This window comes from Osmia bicornis, chromosome 11 (assembly GCF_907164935.1).
Source record: "Osmia bicornis bicornis chromosome 11, iOsmBic2.1, whole genome shotgun sequence".
NCBI classification, from domain to species: Eukaryota; Metazoa; Arthropoda; class Insecta; order Hymenoptera; family Megachilidae; genus Osmia; species Osmia bicornis.
Genome location: NC_060226.1, coordinates 2,516,200 through 2,532,954, shown reverse-complemented (window position 1 = coordinate 2,532,954; position 16,755 = coordinate 2,516,200). Strand labels below are relative to the sequence as shown.

The 16,755-nt window shown below is 34.7% G+C and overlaps 3 protein-coding genes across 8 annotated transcripts; 2 read left to right on the top strand and 1 right to left on the bottom strand.

Moving 5' to 3' along the window:
* Positions 1-1,862: 1,862 nt before the first annotated feature.
* LOC114879441 (NPC intracellular cholesterol transporter 1) lies at positions 1,863-12,088 on the bottom strand. 6 transcript variants are annotated; one of them, XM_029194355.2, is made up of 20 exons: positions 11,185-12,085; positions 10,090-10,441; positions 9,721-10,013; positions 9,440-9,632; positions 8,697-8,828; positions 7,857-7,979; positions 7,565-7,782; positions 7,186-7,490; positions 6,915-7,112; positions 6,633-6,834; positions 6,256-6,553; positions 6,045-6,172; positions 5,707-5,964; positions 5,461-5,624; positions 5,270-5,382; positions 4,600-5,189; positions 4,337-4,525; positions 4,164-4,251; positions 3,719-3,810; positions 2,676-2,765 (listed from the first exon to the last, which is right to left on the bottom strand). In XM_029194355.2, exons 1-20 carry the CDS (start codon positions 11,293-11,295, stop codon positions 2,760-2,762), a joined length of 4,053 nt encoding a protein of 1,350 aa, XP_029050188.1. In that variant the 5' UTR covers positions 11,296-12,085; the 3' UTR covers positions 2,676-2,759. The 6 variants fall into 6 exon arrangements, with proteins under 6 accessions (XP_029050186.1, XP_029050185.1, XP_029050190.1 ...); XM_029194354.2 differs by having other exon boundaries at positions 2,678-2,765; positions 3,644-3,810; XM_029194353.2 differs by lacking the exon at positions 3,719-3,810 and having other exon boundaries at positions 1,863-2,765; positions 7,857-7,964; positions 11,185-12,088.
* Positions 12,089-12,173: 85 nt separating this feature from the next.
* LOC114879444 (mitochondrial coenzyme A diphosphatase NUDT8) lies at positions 12,174-14,174 on the top strand. The gene is made up of 3 exons (XM_029194362.2): positions 12,174-12,625; positions 12,734-13,165; positions 13,390-14,174. Exons 2-3 carry the CDS (start codon positions 13,118-13,120, stop codon positions 14,083-14,085), a joined length of 744 nt encoding a protein of 247 aa, XP_029050195.1. The 5' UTR covers positions 12,174-12,625; positions 12,734-13,117; the 3' UTR covers positions 14,086-14,174.
* Positions 14,175-14,523: 349 nt separating this feature from the next.
* Positions 14,524-16,715, top strand: LOC114879443 (peptidyl-prolyl cis-trans isomerase sig-7). The gene is made up of 4 exons (XM_029194360.2): positions 14,524-14,891; positions 14,963-15,453; positions 15,527-15,768; positions 15,852-16,715. The coding sequence occupies exons 1-4, from the start codon at positions 14,822-14,824 to the stop codon at positions 16,579-16,581; spliced, it is 1,533 nt and encodes a 510-aa protein (XP_029050193.2). The 5' UTR covers positions 14,524-14,821; the 3' UTR covers positions 16,582-16,715.
* The last annotated feature ends 40 nt before the right edge of the window (positions 16,716-16,755 follow it).

Here is a 16,755-nt window from a genome sequence, read left to right as displayed (position 1 = left end):
AATTGTAACATTAAATCTCCCGCTAAAGGGGAGTTCTAAATTCCGAAGCGCCATCTATTAGAAAACGGCGCAAACTACTCAACGACTTACCGATTAGGATTCCAGAACTGTGGAGTTATAAGTGTCGGTAATGTCGACCGACCGCGTGTCCACATGATGGACCAGGTGAAATAATCTGACTTGTTTGTTTATCACGACGTTTATTATGTCTCGAATGTTCTCGTGTCGGTAGCGAGGGGCGATCTGACTGTCTTCGCCATGCTGCTCGCATGCCGGTGTTGCCCCACTCTTTGTGAGTGGGGTGACGCAGCACCCACAAAACAATGAACACTTCCGCCCGCTATCGGGAAGTCTGTGAAACTAGTCGGTAAGTAGTTTCCGCAACTTACTGATAGATAGCGCTAGTGGCCTCTGTTCTGGAAACCCAGTTGGTAAGTCGTTGAATTTGAATCTTCCTTTTTGGCGGAAAATTTAATTTTGCAATTAAATTAACGTTTTAATATATAACCCATTGTAAATTATAAACAGAAAAACTATTATGCCATTGACATCCAAAGACAGACTATAAATAACGATGTTAAAAGGTACATAACAAGATATATGTTTGTATTGTACAAACAGGAAAAACTTTATTCGTATTACGTGTTAACACGTTGTGACGTTATTCGGACATCTCTTTGGTAGTATCGTCGTGCTCTGCTCATTAAACGAATTTAATACTGAAATTGCTGCAGTGATATGTAGTCTGTAATATCGTCTAACATAATTGAACCCGGGCATAATGTACATACTCATCGTTAAAATTCACCACCTCTTCTTTTCTTTTATTTAACGTTCACAATGTACTTCTTTTTGCCACTTACACATATAGAACATACTTGTAATCTCTTTCAAATACTATATTCGTAACACCACGTAACGAGGTGCTTGGACAAGATTTACAAACACCGAATAATACAGCCGAGTTTCAGTTTCAGTTTCACTCGTGTGCGCAGCATACTGTCGCAACAACGATAACAACTGCAAATTTATCGTTTAATAATTTTCGCTAGCGAGGTTCGTTATTTAACTTTGCATTACACACTCTTTTGTTGTCAGTATAAAAATTGTTTTTCGTATACAAATAATTTTACAAAACGTATGAATTTGAACTCACGACAGGAAACACGCTCGTGTTTACAGAGAAGACGGGCATCGTTCTAATGCGAGAAAGTCACACATGCTTTTCTCCGTTCAACTTCATACAAAAAAGAGAAAGAAAAAGAATACTGTTATAATTAAATACAGACACTGAGCAGAATTGTTACTCTTCTTACGAGACATTTTACAGCAATAAAGCATGCAACAAAAAATTAAACGTTTACACGTTGTTCTCCTTTACTAATTAGCCTAACGACCTTTTCCCTTTTTTCCCATAATTTTTAAACAGACAATGCTAGAACTTTTAGACTTTTAAAAAACTAAGCAGCAACTAAACAAAGGTAATACTTCATCTTCTATCTTCTATCCGGCTCTGAACACTTAGTTGCAATTTGATCAACGTTTCACATATGCAAGTCAATATAAAATACAAGATAATACAAAAAGCAATTATTTAAAAAGTCTGCAGATTGCATAAAAAATAAAACAAATTTTTCCTTCTAAGATATACTACTTCTGATAACTGTTGCTAACGTTAATCTATAATGAAATGTATCAAATTTATTTTTGGAATATTATCGTATGCCACTGAAATGAATAAAATGCAAGGTAGAAACACGTATTCTGATACTAATGCCATGGATATTAGATTATCAACTGAAAACATTCTCACGTTGAAATTATATATGTACAATGATTTGTACAGCATAAATACAAATCTGTTTCTATTTAATATTTTATCTCGACTAAGGACGGTTGATATTCTCTTCTCGAGTGACATTTCGTATTTACGTTGTACAAAGAATTTTAAAATAAATTTCGTAGTATCAATCTTGTTGATCATACATAAATACAAAATGTATGTAACGGCGTTATACCGCTGAGAAGTCATCTCTTTTTCCCCATCATTATATGACATTCATATCGAAAACTGAACTCTCCCAGCGATAAAAAATGCATCCGCGTGATTAAAGCACGACGAAAATGCAGCAACGCACATTTACGCATTTTTCATTGAAAAAAAAAAAAGTACCAGAAAACTAAATTATATACCTTGGTACTTTCAATCTATTCGATTAATCGCACCACCTTAAAACTTACTGCAAATACATAATAAAGCTTCAGCATTAGAATTCTTTCACAATTAAATACCCTAAATATAATGTAACCTTACGAAATTAATGATAATAATAATATTAATCATATCTGAAATTCATCGCTTCCTAAATACAAAAAAATAACCACGTATGAACTTCATAGTTCAAATTTGATCACATAATTCTTTAGACAATCATTCAGCCTATTCAACCTCAATTCAACCTTTTGAAAAGAATAATGTTGATGATGGTAAAAATGGTTAAGTATCATATTAAGCAGATCATCTTCAGTCTCTCTAAATACAAAAGTCATAGTGTTAATTAATTCGGATAATGATCAGTGCTAAAAGATCACTCTATGATCTGACGGATCTATGGAGTTCACACTGGCGTAGGAAGTGGTTGGGAATTGATTGTTGTCATTTTGGAGCAAAGGAGAGTCAGGCCCCTGTACCTGGCTCCTAAATTCGTTTCTAGCCCTGCTGGCACATTGGCGGGCTCCTCTACGCCCTCGGCGCGGCATCACGCCTGTAAAGATAATAACAAACAATTGTATTTAATTTATACTTTTACCTTGCCATTTATTCGACGCAACAGACATCTAGAAATATATGTACAGAAAGAAACTTATAATAAAAATTATACGTGCTTCAGGAAAAATAAAGAGTGATAATGTTAAAACAAAGGAGGAGGATATGAGCAAGCGCTGTTCACCAGTGGCAATTCATCCTTTCCATATCCCCTTTTCTAATAATTCTATAAATGGCAGTGTACAGTAATTCACATATAATCGAAAAGAATATTACATAGAGAAAAGAAATAGAGATTTTCATCATTGGCGTTTACACAATTAAATTAATAACTAGCATTTTTATAGCAACACAATGCTCGAGTATATGTAACACTAGCTAATCACAAGAGCACATGTAAAATATAAAAACTAAAAACAACAAGTTTTGCAGCTAAAAGGTAATTTACCAATAACGAAAAAACCAAACCAAAAAAATAGGATAGGAAACAATTTTTTTAGAGAAAAGCATGTCTTACGAAAGTAGATATTCCATCCCACACTCATCAACATACACGGGTTTGATTTGTAATACACGTAAATTTTACTTTCAAGGTGATACGGAAAGATAGAGTATTCAAGAAAGAAAAGCTCAAAGTACCGATAATTTATAAATAACAGTATAAGGAAGTATGTATAAGGAAATTACGCTGAACGATGTAAGGAAAATATTTTCGATACTTGTTTCGTGTAAATTACCAAGCATGTCTCTTCGTCGTTTGACCGACTAAAAGCGATTCGTCGTAGAAAGCTGTGTATAGAGTATTGAAAAGCCGAAAAAGAAGTGACGTTATCGTAACATAAATTAAAGTGTAGAAAATGTTAGTGTCCTGCGTACCTATCTTTCGTATTCGAGCGGTCTGAACGTAGGTGTGGTTGTGGTGGGTGTGGGAGGAGAATTGAGTTTGCTTACACGATGATTCAAAGAAGTCTCCTGCACGTTGTCCAGATTTGCTTGCATTGCTCTTTTGTGATTCGCCAGCTTTTCTCTGTTCATTGGTGTGCCTAGAACCACCAGAAGCAATGAAGAAGCTTGCTTAATTCGTTACTGTAACTTGACTTTATTTAGTCCTTTCAAGAGATAATTGTTTCAAGTTAAACTTATATACACCGATATGAAAACAGACAGAAAAGTAAACGTAATATAAGCGAACGCATTAAATAAATATAACATTTTATAAACAGCACTCTTGTATGTTTAATTGTACGTCGTAGAAAGGGATATGAAAACTGTATTGAACAGTGTTGTTCAAGCAGCACTGGTGTGATTTCATATGTATATGTATATCGATGGAGTAATATGATTTGTATGTAAATTGAATTTTAAAATCATAAATAAAACAAGCAATCATACTTACCGATATAACTGAGTAATACGGGCAAAAATATTAAACCATGAGCTGCCCCGAATAATACGATACCCAGGTACATCCTGAAGTAGAATACCTGTAAACGTGTAATAGAGAAAATTTATTAGCAAACCATGTAAATAGGGCAGTAGCAATATTGTAATTTGATTATTAAAGCGAACCTTAAAAATTTGACTTTTGGCAAAACCAAGTACCACGATTCCACCGAACTTTGTGAGAGTGATGCCACTGAAGATAGAACTTCCCATATTTGTCAATGCATCGGCGACTCTTTCAACCCTAGTCGTCTTTACTGATACAGAGAAAGAATGTACTAAATGACTACAGAATTCGACAGCGATTCCTACGGCCTGCAGAAAATAAATAAATCATTAATATAAGTAACGTTCAACGGGTTTAGATATTTCATCTTCTGTATATTTACCATAACAAGGTTAACTAGGGATATTGCGTTTAATGTTATGTGCCACCAATACATTAAACCACCAATATTGACAACAATCATTGTGATTGTTATTATAACGACAATAGAGGAAAATATGTCCAAGCCCATCAAAAAGAACGTCACCACGAAAATAGCAATCAATGATATTCCTATGCTGTATAATGTGTCAGGCCACATTGTTAAGTACTGTTCGTAAAAAACGTAAAATACGCTGTACGGGAAAACTTCAACAGTTGAATTACCACCGATACGTTTCAAATTGGTGTTGATCATATTAGTTATATTTGCTGAGACAGCTCTTGCAGCTCTCATCGATTCGTAATAATCGGCGGACGATTTCAAAATGGTATGGTAAGCCATGAAATAGGACGCTCCAACCTTGGACAATTCTGTTTGTGGATCGGTAACATAATTCACGCCATGGCCGTAAGCAGCATGACCTGCTTTGGCGCAAGTCTCATCGGGATTGTCTTGTAAGAAAAATGACACGTATCTCTCAAAGTCCGTTGGTACCGGACGACCGAACTTATTCTTAGTGATCTCACACGAGGCACAGCGCTTGATAGATTCTTAAAGTAAAAGATAAATGTAATATTAATATCTGTTCGCTTAACGCTATTTCAAATTTTTATAAATCCTAATTCAATACCTGTATGTGGGCAAAAAGAACTATTTGATTTGAAATATTTACAACAATTAGATAGTTCACACCAATCGATATAATCGTCCAACCACGAGGATGCAGGTTTCGCTATGTACGTCCTAAATAAACAACGGTATTAAACACTTATTCTAATATTTAACACAATTAACATTTACTAGTGTGTCTATGTTACTTACACGTTTGACTGTTTGGATGCAATAAATATTTGAGTGGATACCGAGTCGCTATTACAATATTGACCACCGCACACAAGATTTTGTTGTCTCGGATCAGAATAATTTAAACCCTCCTTTACGACAAAGTACATTGGCGGGCCAATAGATAAATAACTGTTCAAAAACTGGCAAGAAAAATAATGAAAATGGTTAGAATAACCTTTAATTCGTTACTCTGTAATAAATATATTAATATATTACACTTACTTTAAAGTATTTCAAGACAAAACTGTCTTCAGGCATGGAAAGTTCTTGGTCTAAACCGACTTCGATATGTGGAACAACAGCGATGCTCGAACAGAGCCAAGCAAAGAACACTATCATAACAAATGCACGGGTTCCTTTTTTCAGCAATAAAGGAACGTAAGCAACTTTGAAAATTTTATATAAAATTCCATTTACTACGTCCTCTCCGTCGTCTTTCTTTGAACCACGAATGAAACAACATACGTCCAATTTGTTGTTCTACAAAAATGATACATAGTTACAACATATTTGGATCGTAAAACTGTTTACAGTATTATATTATTAAACAGATTACATACCGCTTGGCGAACAGTATCCAAAGCCAACAAACTAACGAAACACGTTATTTGAAGTACAAAGTCTACTAACAATGCCATACCGGCATAGAGAGCGAAAGCTTTAACGGCAGGCATGTCGGATAATCCACCTTAAAACAAAAGAATCATTTTCAATATTCCAATAAGATTATCTTTTACTCTCATTTCATAAGAAGCGATATAAAACACCTACCAAGGAAAAAGCAGCAACTTTCTGATACACTGGTAAGCAACATACTTGGTCCAACTTGGCCAAGGGTACGACCAATATGTTCAGGTATTGATTCATTTGGACGACGACCTTCCCTTTGATGAGTTTGGACCAGAATGAAAATATTGTCTACACCAACGGCAAGGACAAGGAATGGTATGACTTCAATAATAATTAGCGTGGCAGGAAGGCCAACGAAACCGAACAAACCAACGGAACAAACGACAGAAGCCAATACTATGAGTACACCGCCAAGGCCGAGAGTAATTTTAGAATCGATCTAAATGCAGAATGTTAATATTAAACACACGTTAGAGAAAAAAAGAGATTTGTGAAATTCTGTTTTCCATTATCATTACCAATAGTCTACTGCAAGACTTCATTTGACCTAGGGAAATCGCGATATACGCAAACATGATAATGTAAGATACAAGGATAGTTAAAACATCCGACTGAGACTCCCTGTTCAATTCATCTTCGATAGATCGTTCTGAAGTGAAAGCAATATCCATAAATGCTGGCTTTTTCGTCGCTGTCCAATTTTTCATAAATTCAATGTAACTGAAATAACGATACCATTTATGCAAGAAATACTTTGAAGTTTATCTTGTTCGTTACAACATTATGTTTCGTTTACTCACCTCTTTTCCCATTCCATTGCCGGAGCTAGTTTGGATTTATTGTGATAGTTGTTCACTAGGAAAGTTAATATCACCGCTGTGGCTTTTTCATACGAAGGATTATGGAGATCTTGACCAGGTGACAAGAATCCACCAACCGCGATTGCGGGTTCTACCGGTCCTCCATAAGGTGCAAGACATTCAGGATTGTACGCGTTTCTGAAGTGAAATACACGGTGAATTTTCCACTAACATAGTATTAAATTCAATAAAATGCGATTCAATCACTTACTGCGAACAAGTTCTGAAATGATCCAGATAATTTACAGTAAAGTTATCATCGTCCACACTTGTGGAATCAAAATTTTCTAAGCTATCTTGCCAATATCCCCACATACTTTGGATAACACATTGCGAAACTGTTGGTGGTCCAGTGAACGGTCCTGTTAATGGAGCAAAACATATATGCGCTAAAGTGTAATTATTCGGCGTAACGATCTGTTTAATTCCCTCTTGTAACTGATAAATTGTCTTCAAGAAGGTATCGTTGAACACCGGGCCAAACGTTATTGGACCATTGGATGTGTTATGTACAATCTGAAAATGTTTTATTTAGAATCTTGCCGTACTTTGTTGATAAACAACTTCATTCTATTCATAATTAAACTTACATTTGGCAGACCTACTGACGTTATAATTATTTGCTCGTTTCTATAGAACGGTTCAAAGTGTTCATCAAAATATTTTCTCTCAACCCGTGAGCGAGACTGGGGGGCAGCCCATAATTCAACCGGGTCCGTGGTAATGTGGATATATTTTATTCCATGTCCCAGAGTAACAACGAAAAGAAATCCAATAAAGAGAACGAACCACGGCCGTGAAGCGCATGCTGAAATTTGATTTTATTGATAATTTAAAAGTGCACTGTCGTGCGTAATATTACCGGGAATGATGTTATCATACCTGTACCCCACCAACAAAAAAATTCCGCTAATAGTTTATCAGTGCTGGCGCCCAATCTTTCGATCAAAGTCGATTGCTGTTCTTCGTCGAATCCAATCGGCAACTCATCTGCAGATATCACACCTATAAAAGTGTTTGTGTTACGAACAAGAAAATGTATATGTTTACGACCAAAATGTGTTATAGTAAATGAAACAGACTTAAGTCGTGCTGTAAAACAATTACGTTAAGCATTGATACATTCAATTGCATTAAGGAGTACAACGCAAAGATGAACGAGCTGCAATAAAAACATTTAGACAACATAAAGAAATTGATAACAAAAGCAGGTCACTTTAATATACAATCTAGAGTAATTGATACGAAGCTTTGAACAACAAGAGAAAAGACAAACATTTGTTTATCTTTGTGGAGCGACTTTAAATGTTAAACATATTTTATAACAATTAAGCAAGTTTGCATGCCTCTATAAGATATTGAAAAGTGCAGAAAATATGAAACTATGTAAATACGAAAATAAAAATAACAATGTTATGAATAAAAATTTGTTGAAACAAATAATAATTTTTTTCTTGATAAGTAAAATGAAAAGTTCTCTCTAATAAATAATAAATTAATTTATGTCCCTTGTGACCAAATATGCATTAGCATAGAAAAATTTATGTTATGGCGACAACACAAAATAAAGGAAAAAGTATTTAACTTGGAAAACAAATTAAGGTGATAGGATAAAGATTTGATTAAGCATAATATAAAAATGAAGGGAAATTGTACAATAACAAAAAAGTCAGAGAACAAGCACAAGTCCACATATTGAAGATACAGTTGATAGAAACGTACTGGAACGCTTGGACTGAAGTGGACTATCCTCCTGGTCAGCGGCGAGAGCAATACGGGCACCATCTCCTGAATGATGTAACCCTGCAGCTAGACGTCTACCCACCTGCCTTCCTACCTCCTCACCTCGTGCAACTATACATACACGCACACCGTACATACAACTGATGCTAAATCCACTCTTTTCTATTTTTACATTTTTGTTATGTTTCTATTTGAATTTTCTAACATTATTATGGTATAATCATTTATTTTAATGATAATTATTAACTGGTTTAATGTTACTTTTTGCATCTCTTTCGACACGATTATTTAGAACCTTCATACATTATGTTATTAAACACTTATAAACCATTAATTAAGAAAAGAAATAACAAACGTTTATGAAACCAAACACCATGATGCAAAAGTTTTCAAGTTAATTCTTAAACCACAACCAAACAACAAAATCATCCTGTAACCATCATAAGGGAAGGTCAGTTGTATGGATTAGAGATTAGGATAATTTATATTAAATTTTGCTTGTCCTGTTAAAACAGCGTATATGATAATCACATGAAAGATTAATCACTGTTGCAAAGTTAAAAGAAAAAAAAAAAAGATTATGAAAATATTGCTGAGTTGAAAAAACAATGTAAAGTTTAAAAGAAAAAAGATGCATTAAAAATTTTCTGAATTAAAACTATGTGAAAACTTCTAACTTTATCTGACACACATATTCTTAAGTAATAACTTCAGTTTCTTACCTATTTTCTTCCTATTATTGTGGCACACTAATGATAGGACAAAGAGAACTGTGCCGCTTATAAAAGTAATTATCATAACCACAGCATAGCCATCATAGCTTATAATAGTGAAGGGTTCTGGTAAAGGAGGTGCCGGAGGTGGCACTGGACAGCTACCTTCACAGTCCACACAGCTACATGCTGGTGTGTTTTTCTACAATATTTTTATAAAATAAAGAGTCATTATTTTGTTAATCTCACTGATATGAACTACATTTATTATTAAATTATTCATTGCTTACATTTAATGCTTTACTGCAAGGAGTAACAATAGGATCTACAGGTGTAAAATTACCAACTGGTTCATCTGTATTTTTATATGTAATTTGGAAAGGTACGTAACCATTGTTTTCTGCATCACCCATATAATGAAACCATTTCATTGGAGTACATCTACTGGCCCCCCATACTCCACACATTATATCCATTGCTAATTGTCCAGTACTAGGTACAGATACTTTACTACACGAATTAAAAGTACCTTCAAGATACTTGTTTGTTATAAAAAGTTCTATTTTATTGACATACTTTTTACCTGTAAAACAAACAAATATTAAATAAGTCTGTATTCGAAAATTTAAATAAAAGATTTCAATGTTAAATTCAATTACCATCACTTTCCTGTATATCAGTAACATTAATAAAGGTGCTTTGTTTTGTACTACACGTAAATTCACAAAAGTGTTTTACTAAATTATCTAAACAGCTAGGGCATCTGCTTATAAAATTAGCTGCTAATTTAATATTGAAATCCATGGTTTGCAATTGGTTTGTATCACAGCAAGTATTAATCCCATTTCCGGAATCATTGATTAAATGAGGACAATTTTTAGCAAGTATTTTTTGTCCCTCATTATCCAATGGCTTAGCTGGCCCAATATAGTGACAATTTTTTTTGTGCATCATCTCATCCTGGTAACACTCTCCATACCAAATACAATGGCCATTATCTGCTGCTGATGCCTATTATTAAAAGAACAAAGAATTCAGATGAATCAAAGTATTCTATATTAAATCTTATTTCAAAGTATATTTATTATGTTTTATCTACTTTGTTAGTACTTAGAAAATATATATGTAATTATTATATCAATTTGTCATTTTATCTATTATACACATTCAGACGTAATGAATCATCGTCTTCCATTATAGGAATATACACAAAGGCTTTAGCATTCCAATCATTTGATAAGAACAGAGATAGATATTAAATGAAGTCATTTAGGTAAATTCCATTCATTATTTTTGTGAAAATCATTTGATTGCTCGATATTATTAATGAATATAATGTAGAAAAGACTAAATCCCATGTCGCATCAATATCAACACAAGTTTGATAATAGGTCAGTGATATAGGTACAAAATAGTTGAAGTTGAAAGTAACTTTCCCACATTCTTTTAAGCAGGAAAATCGACGTTAATGGGAAGTAAAAAAAGAAATCTCTGTGTTGACCTCGCCCCAATAAATAAAGCTTAAGGGGTCATATTGGGTAATATGTCCCTTTAACGAATAAGGCAAAGGTATAATTAAATTTAATAGACTTCTTCAGTCGAACGTGACGGCGAAGCGTCAACGATAGGCTTTCACGAGAATCAGTCGAAGTGACGTCACGAATGCGAAACGTTTTATATCGGGGTGTGGTGTACGTGTTAAACCCTTCTTAAAATTCTTCTGCGAATTATAGTGGTGTAGATGAATAATCTACCTTAACGATGATACTGCAAACACCGAGCACAAGTAATATCACACTGGCTTGTGACATACTAACGTCTGTCAAAGTTCGTCGGTGACCTCGAGAAAACACAAACCAGTTCATAGCGCGTGTTAACGGCGTACTTGATATCGAACGATTTTCTTTCTACTGTAGCTTGATGTTAATGCGATGAGGTATCACTCTTACTTATCGCCCGTATTATCCACATCGATGCGATTTAGATAACTGTTTAAAACGAAGATACAAAAGCGACGAACGATCGTGTTTTACTCCACAAACAGAACTCTGTGACTGCGAGCGATACACAGCGCGACGGCGATGTCAGTAATCACAGGCAAACCGCATCGAATATGATTCAACTTCGTTCGGCTATGTTCGGAACTAATCGGCTCTGCTTCGTCTTCACGAGAACGCAATTTTTCACGTTTGAAAATTTAAAAGCATGTTTTTAAATTGTTAACGATGCTATTACAGAAGAGAGTACAGTCGATTTAATTTTTTAATTATTTAAAGTAGGTTAAATCCGGTAATTAATGCGAACAATTTAGCACAATTTGTAATTCAATAGATTATTAAACGTGTTTTATTTAAATGTATCTACTGATACATTTACATATGATGCACAAATAAGTGCATGTAATAGCATTATCACTTATATACAAACTCGGATACAAGATAAATGCATTGATTTTGTACTCAACAGTTATACGGTCGAATTGAAACTTTAGCGACTGTTTCCAACATTTTTCTCTCGGACGGATCGATTCATAATGTATTAGTAGTAGACGCTCCGACGTATGTAGTATAATTAGAATGCATTTGAATGTATTTAACCCTCGAAGGCAACAATATTTTTGATCTTTACTGTGGATCTATTCGTCGCGACAGAATAAATATTTCGTAATGCGAAAACATTAAAATCGAATAGCTTCCGTTGAAACATAAAAAGGTTTAGATTAAAATTCCAAGATTAGGGTTAAGTAGGGAACTAACCGATGCATCAGGTCAAAACATGACAATTATCTTTCATATAATCTGAGTTCATATTTTATACTATGATATGTTAGAACATGAGAACCTCTATTCTGTTCATAACAACGATATTTTATTTCGCTTATTCAACTCCATGAACGGAATTCCAGCCTGACCATACGTCAAAGTGCTAAAATTGCATTTCGAGTTATAGATAGTTCTGTTGAAGTAAATATTTTCAATGTTAAATTAAAAATAGAACACGATCAACGCGGAGAGTTAAACCGTAGAAGTCGAATGAAAAAACGTGATTTAGACGATTATGCATTGAGAAAAATAGCAGGTTGTTGCTTCACAAGACAACTGTTGTTCAAATAAATGTTAATTTGGTCAGTAAGTAGGTGCTGTACTTCGTTCGTTGTGACTACGATCACGTAACGTGTAACGCCTATTGTGAAAGGTTATATTTACAGCCTTCCTGTTTTTTTTCTCTACCTTTAAAAACTGCTGTAAGAAATTATTGTATGTACACGTTACCAATGACAATTATAATTTCATTCCGTTGCAGTGATTAAAGGGTGGACAATCGTGATTCGGTGAATATTTTAATTGTAGTGTGCATCTTGTTACGAACGATTAAGAGTTAATAATTATCGCTCAGGAGAGACTTCTCGAGTCAAAGGTCTAAAATGTTTATGTTAAAAAAGATATAAACAAAAATAAACGAATCATCGATGCATCGATTAGGATGATCTCAAAGAAAAATTATTTGAACTCGATTGATCAGACATCTAGTAGTTGTGCATAAAACCAACACGAAGGCGACATATTGTGAGAAATTCCGAATAAAATTAAGCGTCAAAGTTAACAACGTGCTGGATCGTATAAAGTTCTTGTGATATAGTTTTTCGTTCATTGATACGCAAGAAACACAATCACAATATTAATTGTAATGATGAAACTACATTCTTTTTCTTTTCGCTGTTTACAACGATGTTTCGTAAGTACACCCTCTTTTTACACAACTAACAGATAACACACTCGTGTGCTTCTTTTCACGTCTGCTAGATGCCGGGTCCTTCGCAAATATTTCATTTTCAACTTATGGTAATAAAATCGAAACATATTAACCTTCAAATTATAAAATCATCCGCTTCGTTTAAAATTTGGAACAACAAAAAAGATAGTATTACGTTTACAACATGTTTTTTCTTTACAATAAAGCTAACGGAATCTCAGCGACGTCTGAGTAGCGTCAATTTGGATCTCTTAAAACCGGATGTGGTGTTAAGCGAGAAGAATCGACATCAATTTATCGAGAAATTTAAAGCACGTAAAGCACCTAAATTGGAGGAGAAGATAAATCAAGCCGCTGTTTTGGTGCCGTTATGCTTGCACCAAGGCGAACTGGGTTTCTTGTATACTTTAAGATCTACGAAAATGTCCTTGAATCGTGGACAGGTTTCATTTCCTGGCGGAATGCACGACAAAAAAGATCGTGATCTTGAAGAGACCGCGTTACGAGAAACTTGGGAGGAGCTTAAAATTCCAAAGGAGAAAGTCGACGTTTGGGCATTCAGCAACATGATCGATAAACAAAACGTCAAAGTCTTAGCCGTTTTTGGTTACCTCGGGGAAATTGATCCAGAAAAGCTTGAAATTAATAAGGACGAAGTGGAAGAAGCTTTCTTTATCAGTCTTAGGAACCTTTGCGATCTTTCTCTATGTCAATACACTCAGTTTCGCGACAATTACACCTTGCCCGTTTATTTAGGCGGAAAGCATCGTGTTTGGGGCTTTACTGCAGCGATAACGCATATGGTTTTAAATGCTTTGGTTCCTGATGCTTACAAACACAAGTTGGTTTACTTGAGACCAATCTTAGCAGATAAGAAACATAACACTATCAGTCATCTGTAAACTCAAATTGTACATATTTGATTTATTTTTCTACCTATCTAGGCAATTTTGTTATACTTGATACTGAATAAAATTGAAAAAAGCCGCAATGTTTTTTGTTAAATTTGATGGCACACGCGTTTATTATAAATCAATTGATAAATTAAATCTCCCAGCAAACAGACAGGAGTCCAAAATTCGACCGTAGTGCAATCTTTACGTAAATGGCGCGAACTATTCGACTTACCGACTGGTTTGCCGAAACAAAGGAGCACTATCGCCATCTATCCAGAAGTAGCGGAAACTAGTCGGTAAGTAGTTTCGAAAACCTAGTCGATAAGTTGTTGAGTAGTTTGCGGCATTCTCGTATAGATGGAGCCAGGGTCGAATTTAAAAAATATTTTATCTATGGCGGACTTTTTAAAATACAAGTTTGTCAAACAATTATTTTAATAATAGTTTTTCGGTCTCGTGCTGATTTTGAATAGTTTAAAAAAAATACAATGAAAGAGAGTCAAAGTTGTGTCTTTTTGGTTGTGAATACGAGGTGTGGAAAAAGGAAAACCTCAACTGGGGGTGTCTGGGATCCCTAAAATAATGATCCCTCGAGGATAAAAGCATGTCAAGTCTTTTTATGTGTAATCATTGTTTTAAAATGTCATGCCGTGCGATGCTTTCAAGTTATGTCCTCTTATGTAAATAATAAATAAATATGAAATTAATTCTAATATAAAAGAAGAAAGCAAATTATATTAACATGGCTGTTGTAGTTGAAACTACAATAGGGGACTTTACTGTCGATCTATACACCGAAGATCGCCCTCAAAGTAAGTAGTAAAGGAAGTTGGAGGTTAAGTTTTTCTCTTATTATAATATTAATTTAAATGGTTTTCTACAGCATGCCGGAATTTCCTAAAATTATGCAAACTAAAATACTACAACTGGAATTTGTTTCATTCCGTTCAGAGCAATTTTATTGCTCAAACTGGAGATCCTACCGGTACTGGCAAAGGAGGAGAAAGTGTCTATGGAATAGTATTAGGTGAAAAAGCACGATATTACGAGGCAGAACAAATGCCAAAAATAAAACATGATAGAAGCGGTTTGTTGTCTATGGTTAATTGTGGTAATAACATGTTGGGATCTCAATTCTTTATTACTCTTGCACCTGAGTTGCAATCACTAGATGGAGAACATTGCGTATTTGGTGAGATCACAGAAGGTCTAGAAATTATATTAAAGTTCAATGAAACCATCTGTGATGGGGACCATAGACCTTATCAAGATATACGTATATCCCATACCGTTATCTTGGAGGATCCATTTGAGGATCCAAAGGATTTTGTTGTACCTGATCAGAGTCCACCACCTACAAAAGAAGTTTTAATGGTACATTCATTTTTTATCCTTTACTTTCAGTATTTCAAAATTGTTTCGCAATCACGGGTGAATGTATTTGTAGAGCGATAGAATTGGAGCCGACGAAGTGATAGACGACACAGCTGGGATGACAATAGAAGAAATTACAGAAATGCAAAAAGAGAAAGAAGCAAAGGCAAGGGCAACGATATTGGAAATCGTAGGCGATATTCCAGACGCGGATATGGCCCCTCCTGAAAACGTTCTTTTCGTCTGTAAATTGAATCCTGTTACGACCGATGACGATCTCGAAATTATTTTTAGCAGATTTGGAAAAATTGTTGGGTATGGATAATTTTGTAAATTCGAACACAGACTTTCTTTATCGTTTTCTCTCTGTAACGATCCCGTTTCTTTTTTCATTCTAGGTGCGAAGTTATCAGAGATAAACAAACTGGGGATTCTTTGCAATATGCGTTTATCGAATTTGCAGAGCGTAAAAGCTGCGAAGAAGCATATTTTAAAATGGACAACGTGTTAATCGATGACCGTCGTATACACGTGGACTTTTCCCAGTCGGTTGCCAAAATGAGATGGAGAGGAAAGGGTAAAGGAATACAGTATTTTAATGACAAATATGACGACGAGGAAGAGGATGAAGAAAGTCAAGCTAGAGGTAGTTCAAGAAGCAAAAGAAAAGATGAATTTAGAGGGAATCAAGTGAGAAGTCGAAGGGAAAACGATAGAAAGGAGAGGGAGGAAATACTGGAATTTAGAAAACATGAGCGTAGAAAAGAATTTAAAGGAAATCCAGAGTACTACCGTAACGAGGAAAAGTATGCAGGAAAAGAACACTATAGAGATGAAAGGTACGAATACGATTCTAGACGTAGAAAAGAAAGAAAACGAAGAAGCAAAGATAAAAGCAAAGATAGAAATACAGAGAAGAGCAGAGATCGGTATCGGGATAGAAGGGAGAAGAAAAAATATGCTAATGAGAAGAAGAAACGGGACAGAGAAAGTTCTGATTCCGATAGCGAGGATTCGAAACACGAAAAGCATAAAGAACGTCACTCAGATCACAAGAAAAAGCGTAACAGAGATCGCTCCACGGAGAAATACGAAAGATCAGATAAATACAAGCAAAAAAGGAAATAATGTAAATAATTCTACTCTTTACCAACCGTTGCTACAGGACAATGTATGCATATAAAATGCATAAATATACGTAAATCTATTTTGTAAAATAATCGCTTTCCTTTTGTATGCAAATAAAGTCATTCTTAAATTTATTTGATTGTTTATTATCTATAATATTTATCATTGAATATC

Excerpts from the sequence above, each read along its gene's own strand:
- LOC114879444 (XM_029194362.2), top strand. The coding sequence starts at position 13,118 with ATGATGAAACTACATTCTTTTTCTTTTCGCTGTTTACAACGATGTTTC. Across the intron at positions 13,166-13,389 it reads GCTGTTTACAACGATGTTTC|CTAACGGAATCTCAGCGACG; the intron begins GTAAGTACACCC and ends TTTACAATAAAG.
- LOC114879441 (XM_029194352.2), bottom strand. The coding sequence starts at position 11,295 with ATGAACTGGTTTGTGTTTTCTCGAGGTCACCGACGAACTTTGACAGAC. Across the intron at positions 7,113-7,185 it reads CATTTCAGAACTTGTTCGCA|AAACGCGTACAATCCTGAAT; the intron begins GTAAGTGATTGA and ends ATTTCACTTCAG. Across the intron at positions 4,252-4,336 it reads CCAAAAGTCAAATTTTTAAG|GTATTCTACTTCAGGATGTA; the intron begins GTTCGCTTTAAT and ends ACACGTTTACAG.
- LOC114879443 (XM_029194360.2), top strand. The coding sequence starts at position 14,822 with ATGGCTGTTGTAGTTGAAACTACAATAGGGGACTTTACTGTCGATCTA. Across the intron at positions 14,892-14,962 it reads CACCGAAGATCGCCCTCAAA|CATGCCGGAATTTCCTAAAA; the intron begins GTAAGTAGTAAA and ends GGTTTTCTACAG. Across the intron at positions 15,769-15,851 it reads AGATTTGGAAAAATTGTTGG|GTGCGAAGTTATCAGAGATA; the intron begins GTATGGATAATT and ends TTTTCATTCTAG.